Source organism: Scyliorhinus torazame, chromosome 25 (genome assembly GCF_047496885.1).
Source record: "Scyliorhinus torazame isolate Kashiwa2021f chromosome 25, sScyTor2.1, whole genome shotgun sequence".
Lineage (NCBI taxonomy): Eukaryota > Metazoa > Chordata > Chondrichthyes > Carcharhiniformes > Scyliorhinidae > Scyliorhinus > Scyliorhinus torazame.
In genome coordinates, this window is record NC_092731.1 from 25,652,615 (window position 1) to 25,680,382 (window position 27,768).

At 49.6% G+C, this 27,768-nt stretch overlaps 1 protein-coding gene across 2 annotated transcripts; it reads left to right on the top strand.

Moving 5' to 3' along the window:
- Positions 1-27,768, top strand: ech1 (enoyl CoA hydratase 1, peroxisomal). Of its 2 annotated transcripts, none has more exons than XM_072490225.1 (10): positions 1-149; positions 7,775-7,940; positions 11,136-11,224; positions 14,351-14,475; positions 15,418-15,466; positions 17,294-17,358; positions 19,701-19,771; positions 21,567-21,638; positions 23,408-23,558; positions 26,511-27,768. In XM_072490225.1, the coding sequence occupies exons 1-10, from the start codon at positions 113-115 to the stop codon at positions 26,613-26,615; spliced, it is 930 nt and encodes a 309-aa protein (XP_072346326.1). In that variant the 5' UTR covers positions 1-112; the 3' UTR covers positions 26,616-27,768. The 2 variants fall into 2 exon arrangements, with proteins under 2 accessions (XP_072346326.1, XP_072346327.1); XM_072490226.1 differs by lacking the exon at positions 1-149 and adding an exon at positions 3,707-3,985.

The window sequence follows — 27,768 nt, forward strand, 5'->3', positions numbered from 1 at the left end:
CGGGCGGCGCTGTGAGGCAGTGGATCAGCCAGGCCGCGGGCGGCGCTGTGAGGCAGTGACTCCGCCCGGCCGCGGGGCGGCGCCGTAGCGGTTCCGGGTCGCTGTTGGGCCGATGGCTGTTCACCTGGTCGGAGGAGCGCGGATCGGCTGTGAGTCCGGGGCCCGGGGAGGAGTGGCGGTGAGGAGTTGTCGGGAGGGAGGCTCCTGTCCAGCAGCTCCAGTTTTAGACATTTACACAGCAACATCCGGGCAGCAGATACCCGGGACCAGGGCAGCAGATACCCGGGACCCGGGCAGCAGATACCCGGGACCAGGGCAGCAGATACCCGGGACCCGGGCAGCAGATACCCGGGACCCGGGCAGCAGATACCTGGGACCCGGGCAGCAGATACCCGGGACCCGGGCAGCAGATACCTGGGACCCGGGCAGCAGATACCCGGGCAGCAGATACCTGGGACCCGGGCAGCAGATACCCGGGCAGCAGATACCCAGGACCCGGGCAGCAGATACCCGGGACCAGGGCAGCAGATACCCGGGACCCGGGCAGCAGATACCCGGGACCAGGGCAGCAGATACCCGGGACCCGGGCAGCAGATACCCGGGACCCGGGCAGCAGATACCCGGGACCCGGGCAGCAGATACCCGGGACCCGGGCAGCAGATACCCGGGACCCGGGCAGCAGATACCCGGGACCCGGGCAGCAGATACCCGGGACCCGGGCAGCAGATACCCGGGACCCGGGCAGCAGATACCCGGGCAGCAGATACCCGGGACCCGGGCAGCAGATACCCGGGACCCGGGCAGCAGATACCTGGGCAGCAGATACCTGGGACCCGGGCAGCAGATACCTGGGACCCGGGCAGCAGATACCCGGGACCCGGGCAGCAGATACCCGGGACCCGGGCAGCAGATACCCGGGCAGCAGATACCCGGGACCCGGGCAGCAGATACCCGGGACCCGGGCAGCAGATACCTGGGCAGCAGATACCTGGGACCCGGGCAGCAGATACCTGGGACCCGGGCAGCAGATACCTGGGACCCGGGCAGCAGATACCTGGGACCCGGGCAGCAGATACCCGGGACCCGGGCAGCAGATACCCGGGACCAGGGCAGCAGATACCCGGGACCCGGGCAGCAGATACCTGGGACCCGGGCAGCAGATACCCGGGACCCGGGCAGCAGATACCTGGGACCCGGGCAGCAGATACCTGGGACCTGGGCAGCAGATACCTGGGACCCGGGCAGCAGATACCTGGGACCCGGGCAGCAGATACCCGGGACCCGGGCAGCAGATACCTGGGACCCGGGCAGCAGATACCTGGGACCAGGGCAGCAGATACCCGGGACCAGGGCAGCAGATACCTGGGCAGCAGATACCTGGGACCTGGGCAGCAGATACCTGGGACCCGGGCAGCAGATACCCGGGACCCGGGCAGCAGATACCTGGGCAGCAGATACCTGGGACCCGGGCAGCAGATACCTGGGACCCGGGCAGCAGATACCTGGGACCCGGGCAGCAGATACCCGGGACCCGGGCAGCAGATACCCGGGACCCGGGCAGCAGATACCTGGGACCCGGGCAGCAGATACCTGGGACCCGGGCAGCAGATACCTGGGACCCGGGCAGCAGATACCTGGGACCAGGGCAGCAGATACCTGGGACCTGGGCAGCAGATACCTGGGTCCTGGGCAGCAGATACCTGGGCAGCAGATACCCGGGACCAGGGCAGCAGATACCTGGGACCTGGGCAGCAGATACCTGGAGGATTCCCTCCAAATCCCTCCTCATCCTGTCTTGAAACATATCGGCCTCTCCTTCACTGTCTTTTGGTCAAAGTCCTGATACTGCCGCCCTATCAGCACTGTGGGTGTACCTACACCACACGGACTGCAGCGATTGAAGAAGGTGGTAATGCATTATGGGAGGACTTACAGGGCCTGGGAAAAGAGAATGAATGGTAGGACCTGAGGAAGTACAGCGGAACTGGGGGGGGGGGGGGGGGGGTGCATGTCCTTTAGTCCCTGAAGGCAGCAGGACAGGTACATAAGACGGTTAAGAAGGCATGTGGGATACTTTCCTTTATTAGCCGAGGCATAGAATATAAGAGCTGATGGAGCTGTATGAAACACTGGTGAGGCCACAGCTAGAGTACTGTGTACAGTTCTGATCGTCACACCATAGGAAGGATGCGACTGCACTGGGGAGGGTGCAGAGGTGATTCACCAGCATGCTGCCTGGGCTGGAACGTTTCAGCTGTGAAGAGAGGCTGGTTAGGCCGGGGTGGTTTTCCGTGGAGCAGAGAAGGCTGAGGGGCGACCCGATTGAGGTGCTACAATTGTGAGGGACACGGATCTGAAGGAACTTTATCTCTTAGAGGAGGGGCATGGATTTAGGTCAGGGGAAGGAGTTGAGGAAAAGCGAGGGTGGTGGGAATCTGCAACTCGCTGCCTGAAAGTGTGGTGGAGGCGGGAACCGTCAACATTTACGAAGTATTTAGATGAAATTTGAAACGCCGCAGGACACAAGGCTATGGATCAAGTGCTGGAAAATGGGATTAGAATAGATAGGTGCTTGATGGCCGGCCGCAGATGCGATGGCCTCTTTCTGGCTGTAAGACTCTGTGACTACCATCTTCTCCTGGGGCATGGGCAATAAATACTGGTGCCAGCCAGCGAGACTGAGAATCTATACAAGAAAGCCAGGTGGTGGTGGAGCTGGTTATCTGTCCAATGTTGATTTGAAGGATACATATTGGCCTGGACATTGAGAAGAACTCCCCCGTTCTTCTTTAAAATAACGGCACGGGATCTTTAATCCATCTGAGCAGGTAGACGGGTCCCTCAGTTTTAATCTGTCATCCGCAAGGTGACGGGTGCAGAGCGAGCTTTGATTTTTGTGCTCAAATCCTGGAGAGGGGTTTGAACCGGGAACCTTGTGGCTCGGAGACGTGAGCGGTACCCATCTCCCCCCTCGCCTACCCACCGCTCCCCCCGTCAGCCCCACCATGAAGCCCTTTCCATTCCCTAGCCGTGAAACGTTGGCCTCGCGCCTGAAACATTGCAACACCCGCCAGAACAACAACGGGTCAAGTGGGTACACAGTCCGTGGAATGTGAACCATATCTTCCTGGACAGTTATCGATTAAATAAACGTGTCAGCGTGAAAAACCAACAAACTGGTCCGAATTGATCGAAGGAGCAGAGATTCATGTCATTCCCATCTCATAGAATCATAGAATTTACAGTGCAGAAGGAGGCCATTCGCCCCATCGAGTCTGCACCGGCCCTTGCAAAGAGCACCCTACTTAACCCCACGCCTCCACCCTATCCCTGTAACCCCACCTAACCTTTTTGGGCACTAAGGGCAATTTATCACGGCAAATCCATCTAACCTGAACATCTTTGGGCTGTGGGAGGAAACCGGAGCACCCAGAGGAAACCCACGCACACACGGGGAGAACGTGCAGACTCCGCATAGACAGTGACCCAAGCCGGGAATCGAACCTGGGACCCTGGAGCTGTGAAGCAGCTGTGCTAACCACTGTGCTACCTTGCTGCCCCATCATTTAATAATCCCAGCAATATATACCAGCAACATCCAAAACGTGAGGTCCCTTCGCAAAGGGAAAACTCCGATTCCACAGATCTGAAATTAGATTACACCATTAGATGTAGGTGCAGAAGTAGGCCATTCGGCCCATCGAATCCGCCATTCAAAAAGATCACGGCTGATCTGATATAATTCTCAACTCCATTTTCCCACCTTATCCCCATAACCCTTGATTCCTTTACTGTCTATCTCAGCTTTGAAAATACACATTGACCCAGCCTCTACAGCTTTCTGTGGTAAAGAATGTTGCTAACTTGCTGTTGTCTCTTAATTTGGCTCTGTTTAATTACGTTTGCTCAAGAGTTGCCAGGTATCTTTCGACACCGCCACAAGGTTCAGAACCGAATACTGATCAAAGACTCGATACACCAGTTAGTAAGTTCAAAAGCAATGCTCATTTATTTACACACAGTCAAATCTACTCATGCTTAAACTCTACAAACTAAACTATCGCTATTACTAAAAGCCTATACTTAGCTTCGGGTGCCCACTCAGTCAGAGGAACAATGGGTTCTGAGGCTGCTGGGTTGAGCTGTTTACAGGATAGTAACTAGGGGCGTCTATCTCATAGCGTGCATTGACTTGGAACTTACTTGGTCTGGCATAGCTGCTAGGCAGGTCTCCTCGCTGAGAGCCAAGGCCAAGAGAGATATCCTCTCTTGGGGAATGCTTTTTATACCCCAAAGGGGCTTCGCGCACTTTTGGGCGGGCCTTGAATTTGGCCCCAATTAATTGGGCCGTTTCCCAATTGTCCTTATCGATTTTCCTCCAATAGAGGGGTGGGTTCCCTGGTTGCTGGGCGTGTCCTAGGTGGCCGTTGGTCTGCTTTGTTTTAGTCTCCTCTGGCGCCGGGGTGTCTGGCTTAGCATTGTTTACCTAAATGTTGCCTTTTGTTCCTGGGGATGGCTCATTAGTACGTAGATGGCTTAGCAGTACCGGTCCTGTCTGAGAGCTAAGGCTCTAATCAACAGGCAGACCTTGCACCTGCTTGCTTTTTCGGTATTGTCCAATTTTCACTGCAGTCTTTGCAAGTGTCCATTTTGTAATCGGGACGTGGCCATCCCAGATGGCTACAAGAATTCCACAGATTCACTCCCCTCTGAGAGAAGAAATTCCTCCTCATCTCTGTCTGAAATGGGCGACCCCTCACTCTGAGATTCTGCCCTCTGGTCCTCGACTCCCCACAAGGTGAAACAACCTCTCAGCATCGACCCTGTCAAACCCCCTGAGAATCCGATATGTCTCAATAAGGTCGCCTCTCATTCGTCTAAACTCCAATGAGCACAGGCCCAACCTACTCAACCTCTCCTCATGAGAAAATCCCTCCACACTCGGGATTGACCTGGTGAACCTTCTCTGGACTGCCTCCAATGCCGGTATATCTTTCCTTAGAAAGGAGACCAAAGCTGTTCACAGTATTCCAGGTCTGGTCTGACTAGTGCCTTGTTGTTTTAGCAAGACTTACATATCTTTATATTTCATTTCCTTTGAAATCAAGGCCAACATTCCCTTTGCCTTCCCAATTACCTGCTGAACCTGTGTACTAGCTTTGTGTGATTTATGGACAAGGATCCTCAAATCCCTCTGAGCGGCAGCTTTCTGCAGTCTTTCTCCATTTAAATAATATTCAGCTTCTTTATTCTTCCTACCAAAGTGCACAACTTCACATTTTCCTACATTATATTCCATCTGCCAGGTTTTTGCCCACTCTCCCAGCCTGTCTATATCCCTCTGTAGACTCTTTGTGACATCCTCACCATTTGCCTTCCCATCTGTTTCTGTGGCATCTGCAAACTTGGCAATAATGCATTCACTTCCCTCGTCCAAATCTGCTGTGTTTGGAATAGCAGGTCGAGTTACATTGTTATGGGCCAGGGTTTAGAGAACCCCAAAGTGTATCATGGAGTTCACCTGACCCACAACTTTTACTAGATTGTGGTATGGGGAGCACACGGCCCACTCTACAGGTGTGGTACAGCAGAAATGGAAAAGTATTTTTTAAAGCAAAACAATGTTTATTCTATGAACTCAAGTTAACCTTTTTAAAACAAACAGTGAACATCTTAGAAACCATTAATTCAAATACAACCCCCAAAGAATACAACACTAAGTAATCCTTAATAACTTCCCAAACAACATCCAGAAGACAGAAGAAACACCTTTCAACAGAATCACATTAGGTTTACAATCACTACTGAAAACGTTTATAATTCTGAATTCACCAAATGACCAAGAGATGGTCTTTTGATGGCAGAGAGAACAGCAGTACACCTGCTTGGTCTGGCTTCAGCTCCAACACTGAAAACGAAACTAAAACACACCCTGTGGCCTGCTCAAAAACGAAAGTAAAAAGCTGACAAGACAGCCCAACTCCGCCCACACTCTGACATCGCTGATAATACCCATTTCTTAAAGGTACATTCACTACAGATATTTATATACACCCGTTTATAAACACCCATTTCTTAAAGATACTCTCACATGACAACATAGCTGCCTGTTGTTGGGACGGTGTCAGGTCCAGGCAGGAGATGTCCTTCAGCCCACCTGGCCCCGCCTAACCACCATCGTCCCACGCTGCCATCTAACCATTTGTTGACAAGATTGCACCTCGTTCTGGGGCAGAGTCTTACCGACTCGAAGCGTTGTCTCTTGATTCTCTCTCCACAGATGCTGACAGACCTGCTGGGTTTATCCAGCCGATTCAGGATTTGGGTGCGTAGCGGGTTGCCTGCTACTTGTATGTTTTAAGTATTTAATTGTCAGGTTTAAGCTAAAAAGGATGACCCTTCTAAAAATAATCCTCGGCCATCGTGCCAAGTTTGCCAGTGTCTGGGAGCTTTTCCAGAAGGTGGTTAGAATGTGGTGGAGGTGAATAGCATAGATGTATTTGGCAAACTTGGTAGAAACTGGAAGGGGAAAGGAACAGAGAACAACGCCAATCGAGTTTTATAATAATCTACAAAATTATGAGGGGCATAGACAGGGTGGATAGTCAGAGCCTTTTTCCTAGGTTAGAGGGGTCAATTACTAGGGGGCATAGGTTTAAGGTGCGAGGGACAAGGTTCAGAGGAGATATACGAGGCAAGTTTTTTTACACAGAGGGTAGTGGGTACCTGGAACTCGCTACTGGAGGAGGTGGTGGAAGCAGGGATGATAGTGACGTTTAAGGGGCATCTTGACAAATCCATGAATAGGATGGGAATAGAGGGATACGGATCCCGGAAGTGTAGAAGATTGTAGTTTAGTCGGCGCCGGCTTGGAGGGCCGTACTTTTCTTTGTTCTTTGTGTAAACGGGAGTGAGCATGGTCGCTAGCAGGGATTGGTTGGGCCGAATGGCCGATTACTGCACCGTAAATTCAGTGTAATTCTGCTGGCCGGGAAGCCCCCAGGCGACATTGGAATGATTTTCTGATGCGGGCGAGCGTGTGGGAATGCTCCTGACTAGCATCACCATGGGTTAACAGATGGTACATTTATCCGTGTGACCGGGGCCCACACTTGGGCACAGTGCCAAGGAGTGCTGTTCCCTTGCCAGCTGTGTGAGAGATTGCCCCTTCACTGCCCAAGGCCCCTCCTTTTCAAATAAATTATTTTAATGGAATGCAAGGCTGGCTGGCTAGGCCGGCATTTCTATTGCCCATCTCTCACTTGGCTTAAGAACTTGCCCCAGGACCCCTCCCCATCTGGTCAAGGACCCCTCCCCAGACTCCTCCAGGACTTGTCACACCTGCCCGAGACACCCCAGTTGTCTCCAGGACCCCTCCCCATCTGGTCCAGGACCCCTGCACACCTGCCCCGAGACACCCCAGTCTCCTCCAGGTCCCATCTGGTCCAGGACCCCTCCACATCTTGTCTAGGACCCCATCTCATCTGCCCCGACACACCCCAATCTCCCCCAGGTCCCCATCTTCTCCATGACCCTTACCCATGACCCCTCCTTGTCTGTCGCAGGCCCCTGTTCCCTGGTCTCCGGCTGCCCCAGGGCTGCCTCTAGGCTGGGAGCATTCCGCAGAGCGAGTTATACAGAGGCAAATAATGGGATTGGTGGAAGGGGGGGGGGGGGGGGGCAGACGTGGGGTACAGGAAGAGATTGGGGGGGGGGGGGGTTCACATTTTTTTGCTTCTGTTTGATTCTCAATCCCCTTTGCCCATCCCTACAGGTCGGGGCTTGTTCCACACTTTGCAAACCGGAATGCGGACAATGTCTGTGGCGCCGCCCTCGTACGATTTTGAGACCCTGCGTGTCTCGCAAGCGAGAGACAGTGTGCTGCATGTGGAACTGAACAGACCCAAGAAGAGGAATGCGATGAACAAAACCCTTTGGAGGTGACTTCAAAGTCAGCTGAACAAAGAATGAGTAACACTGACTAGGTGCTGGTTAAAGGCTGCGGCCTGGCCAAACCCTGGTTACCCACTGGTTAAAGGGAGCTCCCCATTTAGCTTTGATTATCTATTGGTTAAAGGGGTTTCCATGTGTGACCAGCTCTACACACCATAGGCCTAAACCTCCTAACCTATGGCATAGAGGGATCAGTCGGGTTCCTTTCTGGTCAGGATGAGCAAGACCCATGAAGCTCCCCGACCTTCCTATGGCAGAGAGTGCTGTGTTGTGATGGTGCTGTCCAGGAAACGCTGGAATTGGACAGATTGTTGTTCAAGGAACGTCCTGAACTTGCATTTGTGTAGCGCCTGTCAGGGAGTTAAACATTCTCCCCACAGGAGTGCTATCAAGCTACATTTGCCATGGTCCACATGAGATGCATGGGCAGGTGACTCAGAACTTGGCGACAAAGGTAGGTTTCATGGAGCCTCTCCAATGGGGGGAGAGAGAGCGAGCAGGAGGAGAGAGTTAAGCAGGGAAATTCCAGAGCTTTGGGTCTTGGCAGCTGAATGCCGATGGTGGCGTGATTGAAATCAGGTTGTGCAGAGGACACATCAGTTCTGGGGCTGGAGAAGGTTACAGAGCACTGTTGCTTCACAGCTTCAGGGTGCCAGGTTCAATTCCCAGCTTGGGTCACTGTCTGTGCGGAGTCTGCACGTTCTCCCCCGTGTGCGTGGGTTTCCTCCGGGTGCTCCGGTTTCCTCCCACAGTCCAAAGGTGTGCAGGTTAGGTGGATTGGCCATGATAAATTGCCCCTTAGTGTCCAAAATGGTTAGGTGGGATTACGGAGACAAGGTGGAGGTGTGGGCTTAGGTAGGGTGCTCTTTCCAAGGGCCAGTGCACACTCGATAGGTCGAATGGCTTTCTGCACTGTAAATTCTATGATTGTAGGTGCTGGAGGAAGTTACAGATATAGGGTGGGTTGTAGGGGATGGGAGAGGTTACAGAGATTGTGTTGTAGGGAAATGGAGGATGTTAAATTGATGAGGATTGTAGGGGATGGAGGGGGTTACAGAGATGGGGAGGGTTGTAGGTGCTTGAGGTTATAGAGATAGGCAGGGTTGTGCAGAATGGAGTAGGTTACAAAGATGAAGGGGCAAAGCCATGGAAAGATTGGAAAACAAGGATGGGAAGTTTTAAATTGTGGCTTTTCTGTACCAGGAACCAAATGTGCGTCAGCGAGCATCGGGTAATGGGCAGATTCGAATTGGGATATGGGCATTTTTAGATGAGTTGCAAGACAGCAGCTAGGAGAAGATTGAAAGAGTCAAGATTGAAATTACAACGGCTTGGATGAGAATCAGATTGCAAAGTCTTTGCTGTTTTCCCCTCGTTCTGTGAAGCTCAAGCCAATCATAGCAGCTCCGAATCCGCTGAGATCAGTCAGTTCCTAGTTATTTACTGGAAGGTACATGGGATGCTCGTCATGATCCAACCACCCGCCTCCGAAGGTAGAAAATAACACATTGCCAGGCCAGTGTAAGCAGGCTAAAGTAATGGGTCGGATTTATTTACAGGCAAAACTATACAGAAAGAAAAACTTTCACAATACTTATCTGGCTGCTCAGCATAACAGGAAACACCAAGAGTCCTCAATTCTTTTCCAATGCCCACCTCTGATTTCCCATTAATGTGCACTAATTGTGAGGGAAAGAGGACGGTGATGGTTCTTGGAAAGTTATGAGATTCTTTTTCTTTGGCGCCCGAATAATTCCTCCCCGATGTTCAGCCCACTGAAAATAATCATTTTAATTCCATGTTGAGCGTGGTATAAACATGGAATGTTTAATAGTTTTGTTTTTTTTGATCCCAACACTATGGCGTGTCATTGAGAGAGTAAGTAAACACCCTCTCCTACAGCGAAACTGTAACTTGACATCAAAGTCATGCGCTTTAAACTCTGTCGCCGAAGCTGTTCCCAGATCCACTTGAGGTTTGCTTTGAGAGTTTTTGCAATGTTAAAAATAATATATATTTTTAAAAACTAAAGTAACTGTTGGGAAGTTATCCAAAACCTGCACGCTATTATTTTAAAATTTATTTAAATGTTTCTAATTAAGGGACAATTTAACGCAGCCAATCCACCTACCCTGCACATCTTTGGGTTGTGGGGGTGAGGCGCACGCAAACACGGGGAGAATGTGCAAACTCCACACGGACAGTGACCCAGAGCCGGGATCGAACCCGGGTCCTCGGCGCCGTGAGGCAGCTGTGCTAATTTACGCTTTAATGTACGGTTGAAGATTAGAAGTAAAACATATTCTGCTCTTTGCTTCCTGAGAACTTGCACCAAAGGCATCTCTGTATCCCATTGGGCAATGGAATTCTCCGTTTCCCGGTATTTAGGATTAGCTGGCATCGTCCATTCCCTACGAGTTGCCAGATAATGAAGATTTGACTATAAATAGATTGCTGCTGCTGGTTTACACTTCCTGTACCTGTCACACCTCAACCTTGACCCTTTAAACTTTCACTGAACATCCAGGGGGATTTACATCATCACCAGGGCAAAGCAGCCCCGTTTGATTGGCACCCCATCCACAAACATTCGCTCCCTCCACCAGCGATGCACAGTGGCATCCATGTGTACCGTCTACAAGATGCACCGCAGCAACTCACCAGGCTTCTTTCGGTAGCACCTTCCAAACCCACGACTGCCACCATCTGGAAGAACGAGCAGCAGATACCTGAGAAACCCATCACCTGGAGGTCCCCCTCTCAGCCGCCCACCATCCTGACTTGGAAATACATCGGCCGTTCCTTCACTGTCGCTGGGTCAACATCCTGGAACTCCCTCCCTAACAGCATTGTGGGTGTACCTCCACCACATGGACTTCAGCGGCTCAAGAAGGTGGCTCACCCGCCACCTTCTCAAGGGGCAATTAGGGATGGGCAACAAATGATGGGCCAGCCAGAGGTACCCACATCCCTTCAATGAATCAAAAGAAAATCTCCATAGCTGTTAGAAGTTGCAATTCAGAAACTCTCATTGCAGCCACTCGCATGAGTCCACAGCCTGCGGCTTGGTCCCAGATTTTTCACTGTCCAGGGAATGCTACTTAAATCGCTTGAACCCTCCATTCGTGATGAGCTTACATCTTGTCCAGCACAGCAGTAACAACGCTATCTTGATCCAACAGGGAGATGGTGGAGTGCTTCCAGAGGATCGCCCAGGACACTGACCAGAGAGTTGTTGTTGTATCAGGAGCTGGAAAAATGTTTACCGCAGGTAAGCGCAACCTCATAAAGCTGTTTTTGGAAGAGGAGAAGGCACCGGCTGGATGGGATCAAGGCAAAGTGGGAGGAAGAGTTGGGAGAGGGTATGGAGGAGGGGCCCTGGTGTGACGTGCTCCGGAGGGTGAACGCCTCCACCTCGTGCGCGAGAGTTGGGGCTGATACAGCTGAAGGTGGTATATAGAGCGCACCTCACAAGGGCGAGGATGAGCCGGCTCTTTAAGGGGGGGTAGAAGATGTGTGTGAGCGTTGCTTGGGGGGGGGGGGGGGGGGGGGGGTGTGGCCGTGAATCACCTTCATATGTTTTTGGTCCTGTCCAAAGCTGGAGGATTACTGGAAGGAGGTTTTTAGGGTAACCTCTAAAGTGGTGCATGTGAAACTGGACCCGGGCCCTCGGGAGGCCATATTCGGGGTGTCGGACCAGCCAGGGTTGGAAACGGGAGCGGAGGCAGATGTTGTAGCCTTCGCCTCGTTGATCGCCCGAAGGCGGATCCTGATGTGTTGGAGAGCAGCCTCTCCACCATGTGCCCTGGTGTGGGGGGGGGGACCTGCTGGAATTCCTGACTCTTGAGAAGGTCAAATTTGCACTGAGGAGAAGGATGGAGGGGTTCCACAATTCATGGGCGTTATTCATCATGCACTTTCGAGAATTGGATTACATCGAACATTAATGGGGGGAGGGGGGCTGTGTGTGTTAATGGTGACTGTGGGGGGATTCCTGATTCATTTTTGTTATTTGTTTATGTTAACATGCAGGCTGCTGTTTGGAGGGTTGGTGGGAGGATGGGATCGTTGTTATTGATATGGGGATTGACATTGTATTCATTACTGATTATTGTTTATTGCTGGTGGGTGCAGATTTGGGAGAAAATGTGAAAAAGGAGGAGAATAAAAATATTTTTTTTAAAAGCTGCCCAAAGATCCAGGAAGGGCTGCGGAGTATACAACCCATTGTCAAATCGCCCACCTTAACTGTCATAAAGCCCCTGGTTCAATGGGAGGAGAGGGGGGTTTGAGTAGGAACGTGTTCCTAGCCACTGAAGATACCAACACAGGCTGGATGGGCTGAATGGCCAGCCCTCCAGATTGTAAAGTTCTCTCATTTGTTTTAAAACTCTAGCGACCCGGCTAATCTGTGACGCAGAACAGGGTTTTCTTCGTTGTTACAATTTGTTCATCTGTTCTGACGTGAACTCTTACAAGATTCAAAATGGGGTGAAACCTATTGCGGTGACTGCTCCATCGGCATTTGGGGAACGTAATGAGTGCAAAGTGGCCCGTGGGTTTGCTCCAAAAGCCCAGATTCCCTCGCGAGCAGCAGCTCAGAATTGTATTTTAGCACCCAGTTACACACCATGTGGCAGCACAATGTTCGGAGTGAATTCGTTAGTTGAATGAATTTTGGTCTGACCGTGACTGTTTTTATTCGTGGACTTCGCTGGCATTTATTGCCCGTCCCCAATTGCCCCTTGAGAAGGTGGTGATGAGCCGCTGCAGTCCATGTGGTGTAGGTACTCCCACTGTGCTGATAGGGAGGGAGTTCCAGGATTTTGACCCAGCGACAGTGAAGAAACGGCGCTGTTGATCTGTCCTTCAAGCATGGGAGAAACACAGGATCTTGGGCTTCATAAACAGGTGGCACAGTGGTTAGCGCTACTGCCTCACAGCACCGGGGACCCGGGTTCAATTCCAGCCTTGGGTGACTGCGCGGAGTTTGCACGTTCTCCCCCTGTCTGCGTGGGTTTCCTCCGGGTGCTCCGGTTTCCTCCCACAGTCCAAAGATGTGCAGGTTAGGTGGATTGGCCATGATAAACTGCCCCTCAGAGTACAGGGATGTGCGGGTTAGGTGAGGTACGGGGATAGAGCGGGAGATTGGGCCTAGGTAGGGTGCTCTTTCGGAGGGTCAGTGCAGACTCAATGGGCTAAGTGGCCTCATTCTGCACTGTAGAGATTCTATTATTGAGTACGAAAGAAGGGAAGTTAAGACAAACCTTTATGAAGTTCTGCCGAGGGCACAACTAAGAGTATTGCATCCAGTTCTGGCGACCACATTTTTAAGAAGAATGTGAGAATCACCGAGGGGTGCAGAGGATTTGCCGGAAGGGTTCCATGGATGAGGAATTTTGCTTCCCAGGTTAGAATTGGGGAAGGTGCCGTTGTTCTCCTCGGAGAGATGGAGATTTAATCGGGGTGCACAAGATTATGATAGGTTTAGATAAGGTGGATAAGAACCAGCCGTTCCCCTGAGCTGAAGGACGAGGGGGGGGGACACAGATTTACGGTTTTGGGCAGGAGATGCGGGTGGGAATGTCAGATTGAATGTTTTTTACGCAGCGACTATCAATGATCAGGAGCCCGCTGTCTACGAGGGTGGTGGAAGCCGAGATGATCAATAATTTCAAAAGGGAATTGGATGGACGGGGGCAGAGCGGGGGAATGGGACAGACTGCGATAGCTCCGCAGAATCATCGAATTTACAGTGCAGAAGGAGGCCATTCGGCCCATTGGGCCTATACCGGCCCTTGGAAAGAGCACCTACTTAAGCCCACACCTCCACCCCTATCCCCGTAACCTAGTAACCCATCGAAACGTTTTGGACACTAAGGGCAATTTATCCTGGCCAACCCACCTAACCTGCACATCTCTGGACTGTGGGAGGAAACCGGAGCACCCGGAGGAAACCCACGCACACACGGGGAGAACGTGTAGACTCCGCATAGACGGTGACCCGAGGCTGGACTCAAACTTGGGACCCTAGAACTGTGAGGCAACTGTGCTAACCACTGTGCTACCGTTCTGCCCTAGAGCCGGCATGGATTTGATGGGCTGAATGGCCTCCTTCTGTGCCGCAGTGACTCTGTGAATAAATACCGCCCTGGGATCTTTAACTTGCCCTCGAGAGGGCTGATGGCCTCAGTTTAGCATGTGATCTGAAGGGTAGCACTTCCAACAGTGCAGCACTCCCTCGGTATTCCAATGGGAGTGAAGTTAGGATGTGGATTGACGTTGCGGTGGGAAGTGAGGATTGGGTTGTCCGCTAAAGGCCTTAAGTGCATTTGAAAAAAAGGAGATGGACTGATTATCGCTGAATCAAACCAGTAATTGTAGTGATGTTACACAGGAATTGACCTGCTGGACATGGCGGGGGAAGTATTGCAGCCGCAGGGCGATGATACAGCCAGGAAGGCCTGGCACATGAGGAACACAATCCTGCAATATCAGGAGAGCTTTAACGTGATAGAAAAGGTGGGAACTGTCATGGTCATTACACCAGAACCCTTCCTGATTTGCACTCGGACTCCGGGTCACGGTTCACACTCCGAAGGCACATGTACACTCTGCCCTGCGCACATACTCACCCATGTGTACTCGCGCTCACTCATGTACTCATATACTCCTGTATTTGGGCGCTACGTGCGCACAAATTCACATTCACAGACATGCGCTCACGAACACACACATCCTCACACAAATATACCTGTACATATACCACATACACACACGCGTAACTGCACAAACTCATACCCGCGTACACACGCATGTACCTGTGGACACGTGCACTGCACCTGCCCCTCCACCACCTGCCCCGAGGAGCAGTGTAAAATTAAGTCTTTTGCTAAATTCTGCACCCCATCAATTCATCCCCTGTCGGTGTCATTCATACTCGGCAGCTGGGCGTCACAGCGACATGCGAGCGAGGCTGCGTCATCACTACAACCCTGCACCAGCCAGCCAGAGTTTGTACGATCAAATTCTGTTACGGCAAATTGAATGAAATACCCCCCTGGTTCACTAATTCCCTTTGGGGGCACCCTTCCCTTCCCTGGGCAGCACCTGACTCCAGCTCCGTGTCAAATGCTTGAACCCAAAAGCCCCTAGCAAACACCTCAGTTGTGAATAATTGTTGACAGGCCCCGATATAAAATGGCCAGACTGCCCGGGCAGCACAATGTTACATTGTCCGAATGGCCTAGTTTCACTCTCCCAGGTCACTGCTGGTTAACACTGCGAGTTGCCAGCCGCAGTTGTACCGTAGTCACGGGAGAGGCGGCGCAACCTGCTGCCCGCAACGCAGGAGAACATTGGCTGCCATTCTGGAACTCCAGATGGTAGCCACTTTCAAAGCTGTATAAAGGTACAAAAATCCTTTGCCTGCCGAGGTTAGTTTTACTTTGTGCTCTGTTCCAGTGCTCGAAGCCAGTTATTGCGGCAGTTCACGGCGCTTGCATCGGAGGAGGTAAGTACTTGAGCCATTTTGTTAATCCGGGAAGTAATCTTGTAACGGGTGACGTCCCCACCACTTGAAGTACTGTCCGACTTTTGTGTGTTTCCATGCTCCTGTGAGGATGTTTAATTTCACAATTAGCGTATATTATGGAAATAACTTTTAGTTTTAGGAATTGAATTTTAAATGTAGACCTGATGGGAATATCTGATTGAGTAACTGGTAAACTGTCTCAGTAATGGTGACCATGAAGCTATCGTTGATTTCTGTCACACAAGTGCCAGGCAATCGCCATCTCCCACCAAGAGAGAATCTTAACCATTGCCCCTTGACATTTACTGGCATTACCATGTACCTTTCGCAGTAACTTCATTGCAGTGTTAATGTAAGCCTACTTGTGACTATAAAGATTATTATTATATCTCGGAATATAGGAGACACAGAAGTCTGAGAACATGCACAAACAGACTCAAAAAACAGCTTCTTCCCCACTGTTATCAGATTCCTAAACAACCCCGTTATGGACTGACCTGATTAACACTACACTCCTTAATGCTTCACCCGATGCCGGTGTTCTGTAATTACATTGTGTACCTTGTGTTACCCTATTATGTATTTTCATTTCTTTTATTTTCACGTACTTGATGATCTGTTGAGCTGCTCGCTGAAAAATACTTTTCACTGTACCTCGGTACATGTGACAAGAAACAAAATCCAATCCCCCCACTATCAACTTCCTAGGGGTTACCAGTGACCAGAAACTCAACTGGACTAACCATATGAATACCATGGTTGCAAGAGCAAGTCAGAGGCTGGGAATCCTGCGGCGAATAACCCACTTCCTGACTCTCCAAAGCAGCCCCGCTTGATTGGCACCCCATCCACAAACATTCACTCCCTCCACCACCGCGCACAGTAGCAGCCGTGTGCACCATCTACAAGATGCACTGCAGCAACTCACCAAGGTTCCTGAAGCAGTATCTTTCAAACCCACAACCTCTACCATCTAGAAGGACAGGAGTAGCAGATACCTGGGAACCCCATCACCTGGAGGTTTCCCTCTCAGCCGCCCACCATCCTGACTTGGAAATATATCGGCAATTCCTTCACTGTCGGGACAGCACGGTGGCGCAATGGTTAGCACAGCTGCCTCACGGCGCCGAGGTCCCGACTCTGGGTCACTGTCCGTGATGAGTTTGCACGTTCTCCCCTTGTTTACGTGGGTTTCGTCCTCACAACCCAAAGATGTGCAGGGTAGGTGGATTGGCCATGCTAAATTGCCCCTTAATTGGGAAAAATGAATTGGGTACTCTCTAAATTTATTTTAAAAACTTCCTTCACTGTCGTTGGGTCAAAATCCTGGAACTCCCTCCCTTACAGCACAATGGGTGTACCTTCACCACATGGACTGCAGCGGCTCAAGAAGGCAGCTCACCACCATCTTCTCAAGGGACAATTGGGAATGGGTAATAAATGCTGGACCTAGACAGTAAAGTTCACCACCCGTAAATGAAAAAAAAACATCTGGTTCACTAATGCCCTTTAGCAAAGGAAATCTACTGTCTTGAACCTGGGTTACCCTCTGTAATGGCCGAGCGAGGCACTAGTTCAAGGGCAATTAGGGATGGAAAGCAAATGCTGACCTTGCCCCTGATGCCCACATTCCATGAAATGAAGCAGAAAGTTACACAAATCCCAGCGTGGGCACTGTGTGTAGCAGACTGTGTTGCCAATCCCAAATATCAACCTCCTCGTTCTGCCAACTCGGCACAGGTTCAAGTACCTGCTCGAACTACCTTAAAGGCAGCATTAAACTGAAGGTGCACCTTTCTTTTATAGGTATCGATTTGATCACAGCCTGTGATATACGACTGTGTTCTCGGGATGCCTGGTTCCAAGTGAAGGTAAGGTGGGTTTTTGTTGAGTGAATTCAGTTTCTCAAGTGTGTCAGCTGGCATCTGGGAGAGTGGGGAATACACAGTCACCTCACTCCTCCGCCCAGGCAGAGAGCAGAGGCATTTGGTGTAAGCGGGGTGCTCATTCGTTAAGCTTCCCCATCATTTTAAAACTGCTCAGCTTTGTTATCAAAAGCCTCCAAGAACCCACGATCTGCTGACTCACCACTGGGGCAGGGGCCCACCCCTAACTGGGTGCAGTAGGCACCTGACATTGAATGAAGGATAACATATCTCACTCGTGTTCATTAAGCAACTTTGCCCAGCAGCTATCAGCCTCAGAGTTTTCTCATCATCTGCATGGTGGATGTCGACTGTTCGAGGATCTTGCAGGGTTTGTTTGGCCAAGGAATGTGACGCACAGTACCAACGTGAACATATTGTCAGGCTCATGAAGGCTCTCCCTGTCCTATTCCCTGTGAACCTTACTCCCTGCTCACAGGTACTTGTTGGAGGCAGAACCCACAAACAATACCGGTGGTGAGTCTCAGAACAAACTCTGTAAAGTTCTTCCCCTAAACAACATAGTCATCGTATTATGTAGGCAGCAAGGTAGCAGTGGTTAGCACAGTTGCTTCATAGCTCCAGGGTCCCAGGTTCGATTCCCGGCTTGGGTCACTCTGGAGTCTGCACGTTCTCCCCGTGTCTGCGTGGGTTTCTTCCGGGTGCTCCGGTTTCCTCCCACAGTCCAAAGATGTGCAGGTTAGGTGGATTGGCAATTCTAAATTTTGTGCCCAAAAAGGTTAGGTCGGGTTACTGGGTTAAAGGGATGGGGTGGAGGCACGGGGTTTAATTAGGGTGCTCTTTCCAAGGGCCGGTGCAGACTCGATGGGCCGAATGGCCTCCTACTGCACTGTGAATTCTATGATTACATCTCTGAACAAATGCAACTTGACATCTCGCCGCTCATTCCCCCCCCCCCCCCCCCCCCCCCCCTCCCCACGCCCCGCCCCCATACACTCCAGTGGCCTCCTTTCTAAGCAGTTTGTCAAATTTATTCTCAAAGGGTTGCAGATGACCCAAAGTAATCACAACGCCCCCTGCCCCACCCAGCCGCAACTCATGGCTGGCTCCAATGAGCCTGCTTCAGCCTCATTGCCAACAAAGACTCCCTGCTCCTGATGCTCCCCCTTGTCCTCCTGGACGATTGGTGACTGCGCAGCCCAGAAAATCTCCTGCATGGTGGCAGCGGGACCAGCCAGAATAACTCCTCCAGCTTCTCCAAATCCCAGCTTCCCTCCCTCCAGCTCTCATTGCTCCTCCAACCGTAGATTCTGTCCTTTATAGACAGGGAGGTAGGGGGACCTGTGATTGGAAGAGCTGTACTTCGCCCATGTACTTCTGTCTCACGGTGGGGGGGGGCTTTCGTGGATGAATCATTCACTGCCCTGATGTATGTTGAACCCTATAATCTAGGCCGACACTTCAGTGCAGTACTGAGGGAGTGCTACACTGTCGGAGATGCGATCATTCAGATGAGTTGTCAAACTGAGACTCCGGTAGTGTCGTGGAAATCATAATAAAGACAAATTCCTCGAGGTTCGATTTAAGGAAATTTATTTACACAAATATACTTGTGGAGAGGGAGTGTTTCAACTGCAAAGCCAAGGCACTGCACTCTGAGTTATGCAGACAAAAACCATTATAGTTATAGGTTGAAATAAACAACTTTGAAGAGATAAAGCTTGGGAACATACGCAAGAGGAAATATGAATGTTTTGCCCTTGGTTTAAAAACAATTCGAGTACGCATTTTGTTGTCCTTCGGAAGAACAACTTATTATCATAATAAGGCCAGTACCACGTACTGAGCAGTATTTGGTTTACATTACTTGACCTCCTTATTTTCGCTCAAAAGCAGTGTTAAAATATAGTTAATATTCCCAGCATGCTTCTAAATTGGTAGCTCATTAACTTCCCTTCCACAGGTAGTCATCATAAATCCCACGGCACTGTTTGAGCTACGTGTCTGGGCCAAACTTTACCCCTGAACCAACGCCTCCAGCTGATGATCATTTTTGTCACTGTATGGATCTTGCTGTGTGTAAATTGTCACGTTTCTCACGTCACGACAGTGACCACACTTTTCACAATGACGTCATTCATTGTAAATCGCTGCAACGTGCTGAGGTGGTGGAATGGTGGGATATAAATTTGATACAAATGAAAGCTTTTTAGTGTTGATTAGATTTGACGACCAGCCCCTGCTCCACATTTGGCGTGAGCTGTTGTTTAATATTTTGCCTGTCGGGAGTCTGCCAAATGTAAGCGTATCCTTTCCATTCTATCCAGGAAGTGGATATCGGAATGGCCGCAGATGTGGGCACTTTGCAGCGACTTCCCAAAGTTATAGGGAACGCCAGGTAACTTTAATGTGGGATGGGATGTGGGGTGACCCATCTGGATTGCCCCTTGAGAAGGTGGAGATGAGCTGCCTTCTGAAACCGCTGTAGTCCATGTGGTGTAGGCACACCCACAGTGCTATTAGGGAGGGAGTTAGACCATAAGACGCAGGAGCAGAATTAGGCCACTCTGCCCATCCAGTCTGCTCCGCCATTCGATCATGGCTGATATTTTTCTCATCCCCATCTGCCTTCTCCCCATAACACCCGACCCCCTTATTTATCAAGAACCTATCTATCTCTGTCTTCAAGACACTCAGTGATTTGGCCTCCACAGCCTTCTGCAGCACAGATTCGCCACCCTCTGGCTGAAGAAATTCCTCCTCATCTCAGTTTTAAAGGATTGTCCCTTCGTTCTGAGCTGTGGCCAGGATTCTGACCCAGCCACAGTTTTGCAGTCAAGGAGACCAGCAACAAAAGCAGGCTCTCGTGAGGCCCCGCCTTGGCCTCTGTTCGCGTGTGGCCGCGTCCCTGCCTTATGTCCGGCGCCACCCTCCTATTGCTGCCAAGCGTCCCTCACTGTCTGTCCTCCTCTTATGCTCTCTCCTGTATCGGACTCATACCTTGCTACTGCCCTTTCCGAGGTTGCTAACGAGCTCTGCTGTATGCAAAAAAAAAAAAAGATCTGCTTTGTCTTTTTTCAGACTGATCCATGTCTATCTGCCGGTAAAAAACGCCTAGAATTTACAGAACAGAAACAGGCCATTAAGTCTAACACGTCGTGTCAAACGAGCCTCCTTCCACTTCTCTTGAGGGAGGGGTGCTGCTCTGTCAGGGGTGCTGTTTTTCTGATGAGATGTTAAACCGGGACTCTGTCTGCCCCCTCGGAAGGACTTAAAATACCTATTTTGAACAAGCGTAGTGTCCCGGTCAATATTTATCATCCAGTCATCATCACTGAGAAAACATGATCTGGCCATTATCACATCGCTGTTTGTGGGAGCTTGCTGTGCACTAATTGGCTGCATTGATTCCTACGACTGCACTCACATTGGGAGGTTGTGAAAGGTGCTATAGCAATGCAAGTCTTGGGGCGGCATGGTGGCACAGTGGTTAGCACTGCTGCCTCACCGCCGAGGACCAGGGTTCGATCCTGGCTCTGGGTCACTATCCCTGCGGTTTGCATAGTCTCCCCGTGTCTGTGTGGGTCTCACCCCCACAACCCAAAGATGCGCTGGGGTAGGTGGATTGGCCAGGCTGAATTGGAAAAAAAAGAATTGGATACTCTAAATTTATATTTAAAAAAAAAATGAAATGCAAGTCTTCCTTTATGACCCCTAGTTTTGGGCTCCTGGCTCAAAAGGGACAATATTTTCTCTAACTTCCTTCTCTCAGAACGAAATGCAAAAAAACCGAGACAAGATCCAAACTATAATTGGTCTATGTCAGGAGCACAAAGCCAGGCTGTGGCGAATTGGCAACTCATTTCATTCCGAGACCTATTCCCTCGGAGTCAAACGGGACACCCACAGCACAACAGGAAAAGACAAACTGCCTCGGTGGGAAAAGCTGTCTGGAGACTGGGCTGAATCTGAAGGAGACCTGGCAAACATGTTCACTCGGTGCGCAGCTCTGGCTCGGATCAGAGTTATACTTGTAGGATCAACCATTGGTTTAGGGAAAGTTGGAATTTTCAATGTTAGGTATTTTTGCATTTAAGCAGCGGATAGATTGGGTGTGCGGAGGGTGGGATGAAAGCCGAGGCGATCTATGAATGGTATCAGGGTTTTGTCTTTGTCCTATTTGTGTTTTCTAGTCTGGTGAGTGAACTGGTTTATACAGCGAGGATGATGATGGCGGATGAAGCACTAAGCTGTGGTCTGGTGAGGTAATCCATCTGGTTTAATATCACGTTCAACCTTGCCTCAAAGAAGTTCATTATGTTTGTGGGCTGTAGGAGCAAAGATGCCGGCGTCACCTCACCACAATCCTATTGATCAGTCCACTTCTAGCCATTGTTAGTCGGATTCAAGCTAGTTGAGGAAACTGAACCATACACACTGAGCGTTTATTGACCTGTTCAGGCCCAGTGTCCCAGCTATTCCCTATACATATTAACTTGTTCAATCTCACAGCTCTTCCTCTCTCTCAGCCCAGTGCCCCAGCTATCCCCTATTTGTGTCTACTCAAATATAATTGACATGAACTATAACAGTGTAATTTGACAAGACGTTAACAGCCACGTTCAGGGGCCTGTCATATCCATGGTCAATCAGGCACTGGGTGCCTGTTAACCACTCCCTGGGGAAGAGAAGCTGAACTGGGTCACTCAGCGAGTTAGTGCACTAGTTCTGGTGCACTGGTACACCTCAAAAGGTCGTAAGCTCATGTCCTCCTGTAGAGACAGCACAATGCCCAGCCTGGCACTCCCGAGTGCAACAATGAGGGAGCACTGAACTGTTCATCTTTCAGACGGAGGCCCCAATTAGTAAATGCAAAAGAATCTACAACACAAAGGAGCCCAGGTAAGTTATCCCACGTGCCTTGGCCAATATAAATCCCTCAGTCGATATCACTAAAACAGATTATCTGGTCATTATCATATTGCTGCTTTGGGGACCTTGCTGTGCGCAGATTGTTGTGTCTCCTACATTACAATGGTGAGTACACTTCAGGACCACTTTATTGGCTAGAATACACTTTGGGACATTGCAAGGTCATCAAGGTCACTATATAAATGCAAGTCTCACGTATCCAATGGATCCGAATGCACATTCCAGAGCGACTGTGAACATATCCCGCAGAGCTGAACAAGATTGAAGCCAGTATGACGAGGGGTTGTGTGGGTGTAGCACAGCAGGTCATTATTGGGAGAGACTGGTCGTCCTAAACCCTCCGCCTGTTGATCCTGTGAGTACCATTGCTCACTGGTTCTGAAAGTGGCTTTTCCTGAATTTATTCCCATGTTGCACTTGGTGTTGGACACTACTTAAAAGTTCTAAGTTCCCCGAGGGGTTGGAGACCACTTGCACTGGTTATTGTGACACTGGGCTCTACGCGCTGAGGCCGCGGGCTCGATCTGCTCTGAGTCATTGCATCTCACCTGGAACAGCTGTTGTCCTCCGCATCCCTGGGTTAGTTATGAAGGAAATCGTCCAGAGGTTTTTGCTTTTGATCAGCTGCTCAGAGTGGATGTTTGCTTCACTACAATGTCTTACATGCTTAATTAGCCCACCGGGGCTTAGACATGGAGAATGGCAACTTGAGTAGAGTATTGGACACCTGCCTTCACCTTTCTGAACCCAACACATTGGGAGGACGATGGTAATTGTGCTCACTGTTGACCCTGAGACTTGTTACTAAGTTAGCTGGTCTCAGAATGGCGATGGGCCACAATGTTTGGCCTAAGTGAGCCTAGGAACAGAGTAATAATTACCATTATGCACTGGCTCCCTCCTCCCGGGGTAAATTCAAAGATTGCAGGCCAGATGGATGCTATGCCTGTCTTTGCTTTCCTACCCCCTGCCCCTCCCCTCCTCCCATAGTCAACACACACTGATGACTGAAGGATGGAGATTGGGGAATTGGCATGCTGGACTTTGCCTAACATGAGAAGGGCTAGCATCACAAATTTCCTTTTTTCCTTCTTGACCAAAGCCGGCTCTTCGAAGACAAAGAAGCCATGTTGGACGGTGCCTTCGAGATGGCGTCCGAGATTGCCAGCAAGAGCCCAGTGGGAGTGCAAGGAGCCAAGATGAACCTGATCTATTCCAGGGACCACTCTGTTAAGGATGGCCTGAATTATATTGTGAGTATGGAACCAATGATTGAGGTTTATATAACGGGTCAGTGGCCAACCTCGATAACTTGATCTCTCCTCCCCTTTCAGCTGGTGTGTGTGGCACCATTAAAAGTTTCAATGGCATTTCCACACCATGAATTAATTACCATTGTTCTAATTCTGATTTGCTACCTGAATTCGCCACAAGAGAAAAAACTGCAGCACTTAACATTTATTCCATCACTTTGGAGCGATTTCCAGTCTCCCATGCAACAGGCTATCAAAAGAGCCCTGTGGAAATCTATGGTACAATTTCATAGTTAACTAACACATGGTGTTTGGTTTGAAAGCTGAAAGGGCCTCTATGTTTTAAAGAGGCAACAGAAACATGTCTTGTGGATCGGTTGAGATTTGAGCACAATTACTGTGTTTAGATTCTGACATGCTCTGGTCTTTTAAGGCCACTGCATGGACAGCACGGTAGCACAGTGATTAGCACTGTTGCTTCACAGCACCAGGGTCCCAGGTTCTTTTTGTTTAATGAATTTAGAGTGCCCAATTATTTTCTTTCCAATTAAGGGGCAATTTAGTGTGGCGAATCCACCTAACCAGCACATCTTTGGGTTGTGGAGGTGAAACCCACGCAGACATGGGGAGAATGTGCAAACTCCACACGGAGAGTGACCCAGGGCCGGGATTCGAACCCGGGTCCTCAGCGCCGTAGTCCCAAGTGCTAACCTCGGGGTCCCAGGTTTGATTCCCAGCTTGGGTCACTGTCCGTGCTGAGTCTGCACAGTCTCCCCGTGTCCGGGTGCTCCGGTTTCATCCCACAAGTCCCGAAAGACGTGCTTGTTAGGTGAATTGGACATCCAGAATTCTCCCTCTGTACCCGAACAGGCGCCGGATTGTGTGGACTAGGAGCTTTTCACAGTAACTTCATTGCAGTGTTAATGTAAGCCTACTTTTGACAATTTTTAAAAAGCACTTCTAGTGGAAGTTATTTCTCGGGGAAATTATTTAAGTTGTGGAAGTTATTTCTCGGGGAAATTATTTAAGTTGCTCTAGAGGTCATCCAGAGTTCAATTGCTGCACGAGTAAACATGGCAGATGACCAGGTTTTAAGCTGCGGCTCGGAGGAGGGGGGGGGGGGGGGGGGGGGTGTCATTTTTTGTTTTTAAAACCAAGTGGAAATGTGACATTTAAAATGTGAAAGAAACTCAAATGTTTCCATAAATAGATAAACAAAAAGTTTTGAAATGTTGTCTGGCCTGTGATTTGTCAATTCTCTGTATCTTGCCCAAGATATTCTCTCCTTCATTTTCACATTCCAGTTTTTGGTTACTGGTTTTTCTGCCTTAGGCATCTCCTTTGGTATTACTAATCAGGATGGATATTTGACTATATATATATGACAAATGTTGAATTCTTTACCCGTCAGTCTGGCCTCAATAAAACTCGAGATGGATTTGTAGGCATAGTATTATTTATTTTTAACCAACTTGCAAGTCTGACTCACTTCACAAAAACCCAGAACACAAGCTGCCTCCAGGGTCTTCTGAATCGAGTGCTATTGGAGACAAAGGAATCTCTACAAATACATTCAAATGGCATCAAGTTTCACATACACGATCCCCATAGGTTATCCTATACCCCTCCTGACCAGGCCATACATCCTAATTGGCTCACTTCTCATTCCTTAACCCTGGCCTCTTGTTACCCAGCATCCTTTTCTCCTCCTCTACCAGACACCCCTCCCCCCTTCCTTGCCATGCTTTCTGAAACCCTTTGTCTGTGAACTCACTAGAATTAGACCGGCCTACATCTACATTACTGTAACGAATATATTTAAACTAACTATTTTATATCACATTCGTCATTCCCTCCTTTTATCATTTCATGATAACCTATCTATTCAATCGTAGCTACGGCCCCTCATCTAAAAAGATTTGTCGCTGCATTTCCAATTCCTGTTGTAGCCCCCCTTCATCCGCTGCACCCTCGTGGATCCTAACAGCCAAGATTCTAGGGGCGTCTATCTGTTCCAGTGCACCCCGCATTCTACCCATCACGCATTTAAGGATGGCCAGGCCCACAAAGATGCAGCCGAGTGCCACTGCTAAATACATGGCCATATTTATCAACCAGTCCTCAGTTACCCCAAGAGCCAGAGTCCTGCATTCCGTCCAGGTGATCCCATATGCGATCCATAAATTTAGTGATGTTAGTGGTTAGGTCTTGAACTCCCATGATACACTTGCCCTGCACTATGGCGCATACCCCACCCTCACGGGCCAGAAGATAGTCAAGAGCATACCGGTTCTGCATTGCAAACAACTGCAGCTGAGACAATTCCTTGGTTATTGCCCCGAGGGCTCCCAAGGTTTCGTTTCCCAGGATGGTAAGGCCACAAATACAATAATTCCTATCACTGACTGCCAAGGAACCCCCCCACACCTCCCAGTGTCAAGACGCTCAGAATTCCCCACCCGGCTGAGTGGCCCCGGTTGGGTGCGAGAACCTGAGGTTTTTTCCAGTTCTCGCAGAATTCAGCTGAGACTGCCCGGCGTGCTGACTGATTATGCAGCACCCACACCGAGGGGCAAGGGACTGTGATAGGGACTAGAGTCCCGATAGCAATTTGGCAGGGAAATGGGGGTGACAAAACATTGGTCGCTGTGCCATTAAAAAAAAAAATAGTATCCTTGCTCCGTGTACAGGCTAGCATCACAATCAGTATATCGATTGCATAAGGATCCCCCAGTAGCCCAGTTTATCCAGCTTTGGAACGCCCATTCAGGCCTCCCAGCAATGCGGAAAGCCCTAGTCCAACTATTTTATAGTTTATTTTTATATTTGAGGTGACTACCTCAGGTGTATAGATATATCCACCTCTGTGACCATCGTCCATCCAAAGTATTTTCGCTTGATTGTGTACAATGGACAGGAATCACTGAGACAGTCTCAATTGTTCCCTTTCAGGCCACATGGAACATGTCGATGCTACAAACAGATGACCTTGTAAAATCAGCTCAGGCAGCAATGGAGAAGAAGTCCCCAAAAGATGTGCCTTACTCCAAACTGTGATGGAGGTGGAATCGGAATACTTGTCCCATCCTACACTACTAATTTCCTAATGCCTGATGATTTTTAAAACAAATAAACCTAATGAATATTTGTCTACAAAAAAAGTATATATTTACAATGGGGATAAATGTTGTATCTAATCATTTTTACATCCGTTGATTTTATTTGCCTCTGCTTTCAGCCTTTGATTTGCAAACTCACCACTGTAATCATGGGAAGGTTATTCTGCTTAACACAATCATCACTGGTACCATCAGAAATTAAGTGCAGTAGGAATAGGGATGTGCAGTCAGCTCAGCTTTCTAAATCCACATACAGCATCCTGACCAATACTTATCCCTCAACCATCCTCGCTAAGACAGATCGACTGGTCATTATTTCATTGCTGTTTGTAGCAACAGAGTACAAGGTGCACTGGGGGAACTCGCCGAGGTTCCTTTGGCAGGACCTTCCAGACCCACGACCGCTACCCTCTGGAAAGACGAGGAGCAGATATCTGGGAGCACCACCTGAGGCTCCCCTCCAAGTCACTCACCATCCTGATTTGGAAATATATCAGCTGTCGCTGGGTCCATATATCAGCTATCGCTTGGGGGGGGGGGGGGGGGAAGAGACCCAATCTGGTGTGTCTGTTCTCTGTTTCCTAGACGGTCGTGGGTTTGGAAACTGCTGCCAATTGTTATTCCTTGGAGTTAAGTTTTTTTTTAATTTAGAGTACCCAATTCTTTTTTTTTCCCCAATGAAGGGGCAATTTAGCGTGGCCAATCCACCTACCCTGCACATCTTTGGGTTGTGGGGGTGAAACTCCAAACTCCACACGGACAGTGACCCAGAGCCGGGATCGAACCTGGGACCTCGGTGTCGTGAAGCATCAGGGCTATCCCACTGCTCCACCGTGCTGCCCCATAGCCACACTTATAAAGTAGGGCAAAAGCTCCCAAACGTTTTGCTTCTGAGGACCCCCTCCACATTTTAATAACTCCACAGACCCACGTATTATTTTTGTGTTAAATTCCAGCCACAAAAACAAACGTTGCTTATCGTTATATATTTCATGCTTTGTAATTAAATGTGTGCATTTCAAGTACAATACTCGTGTTCAAAATGCACACCGCGATTCAGCTACATCTCCACAAATAAAACTGAAATTCAA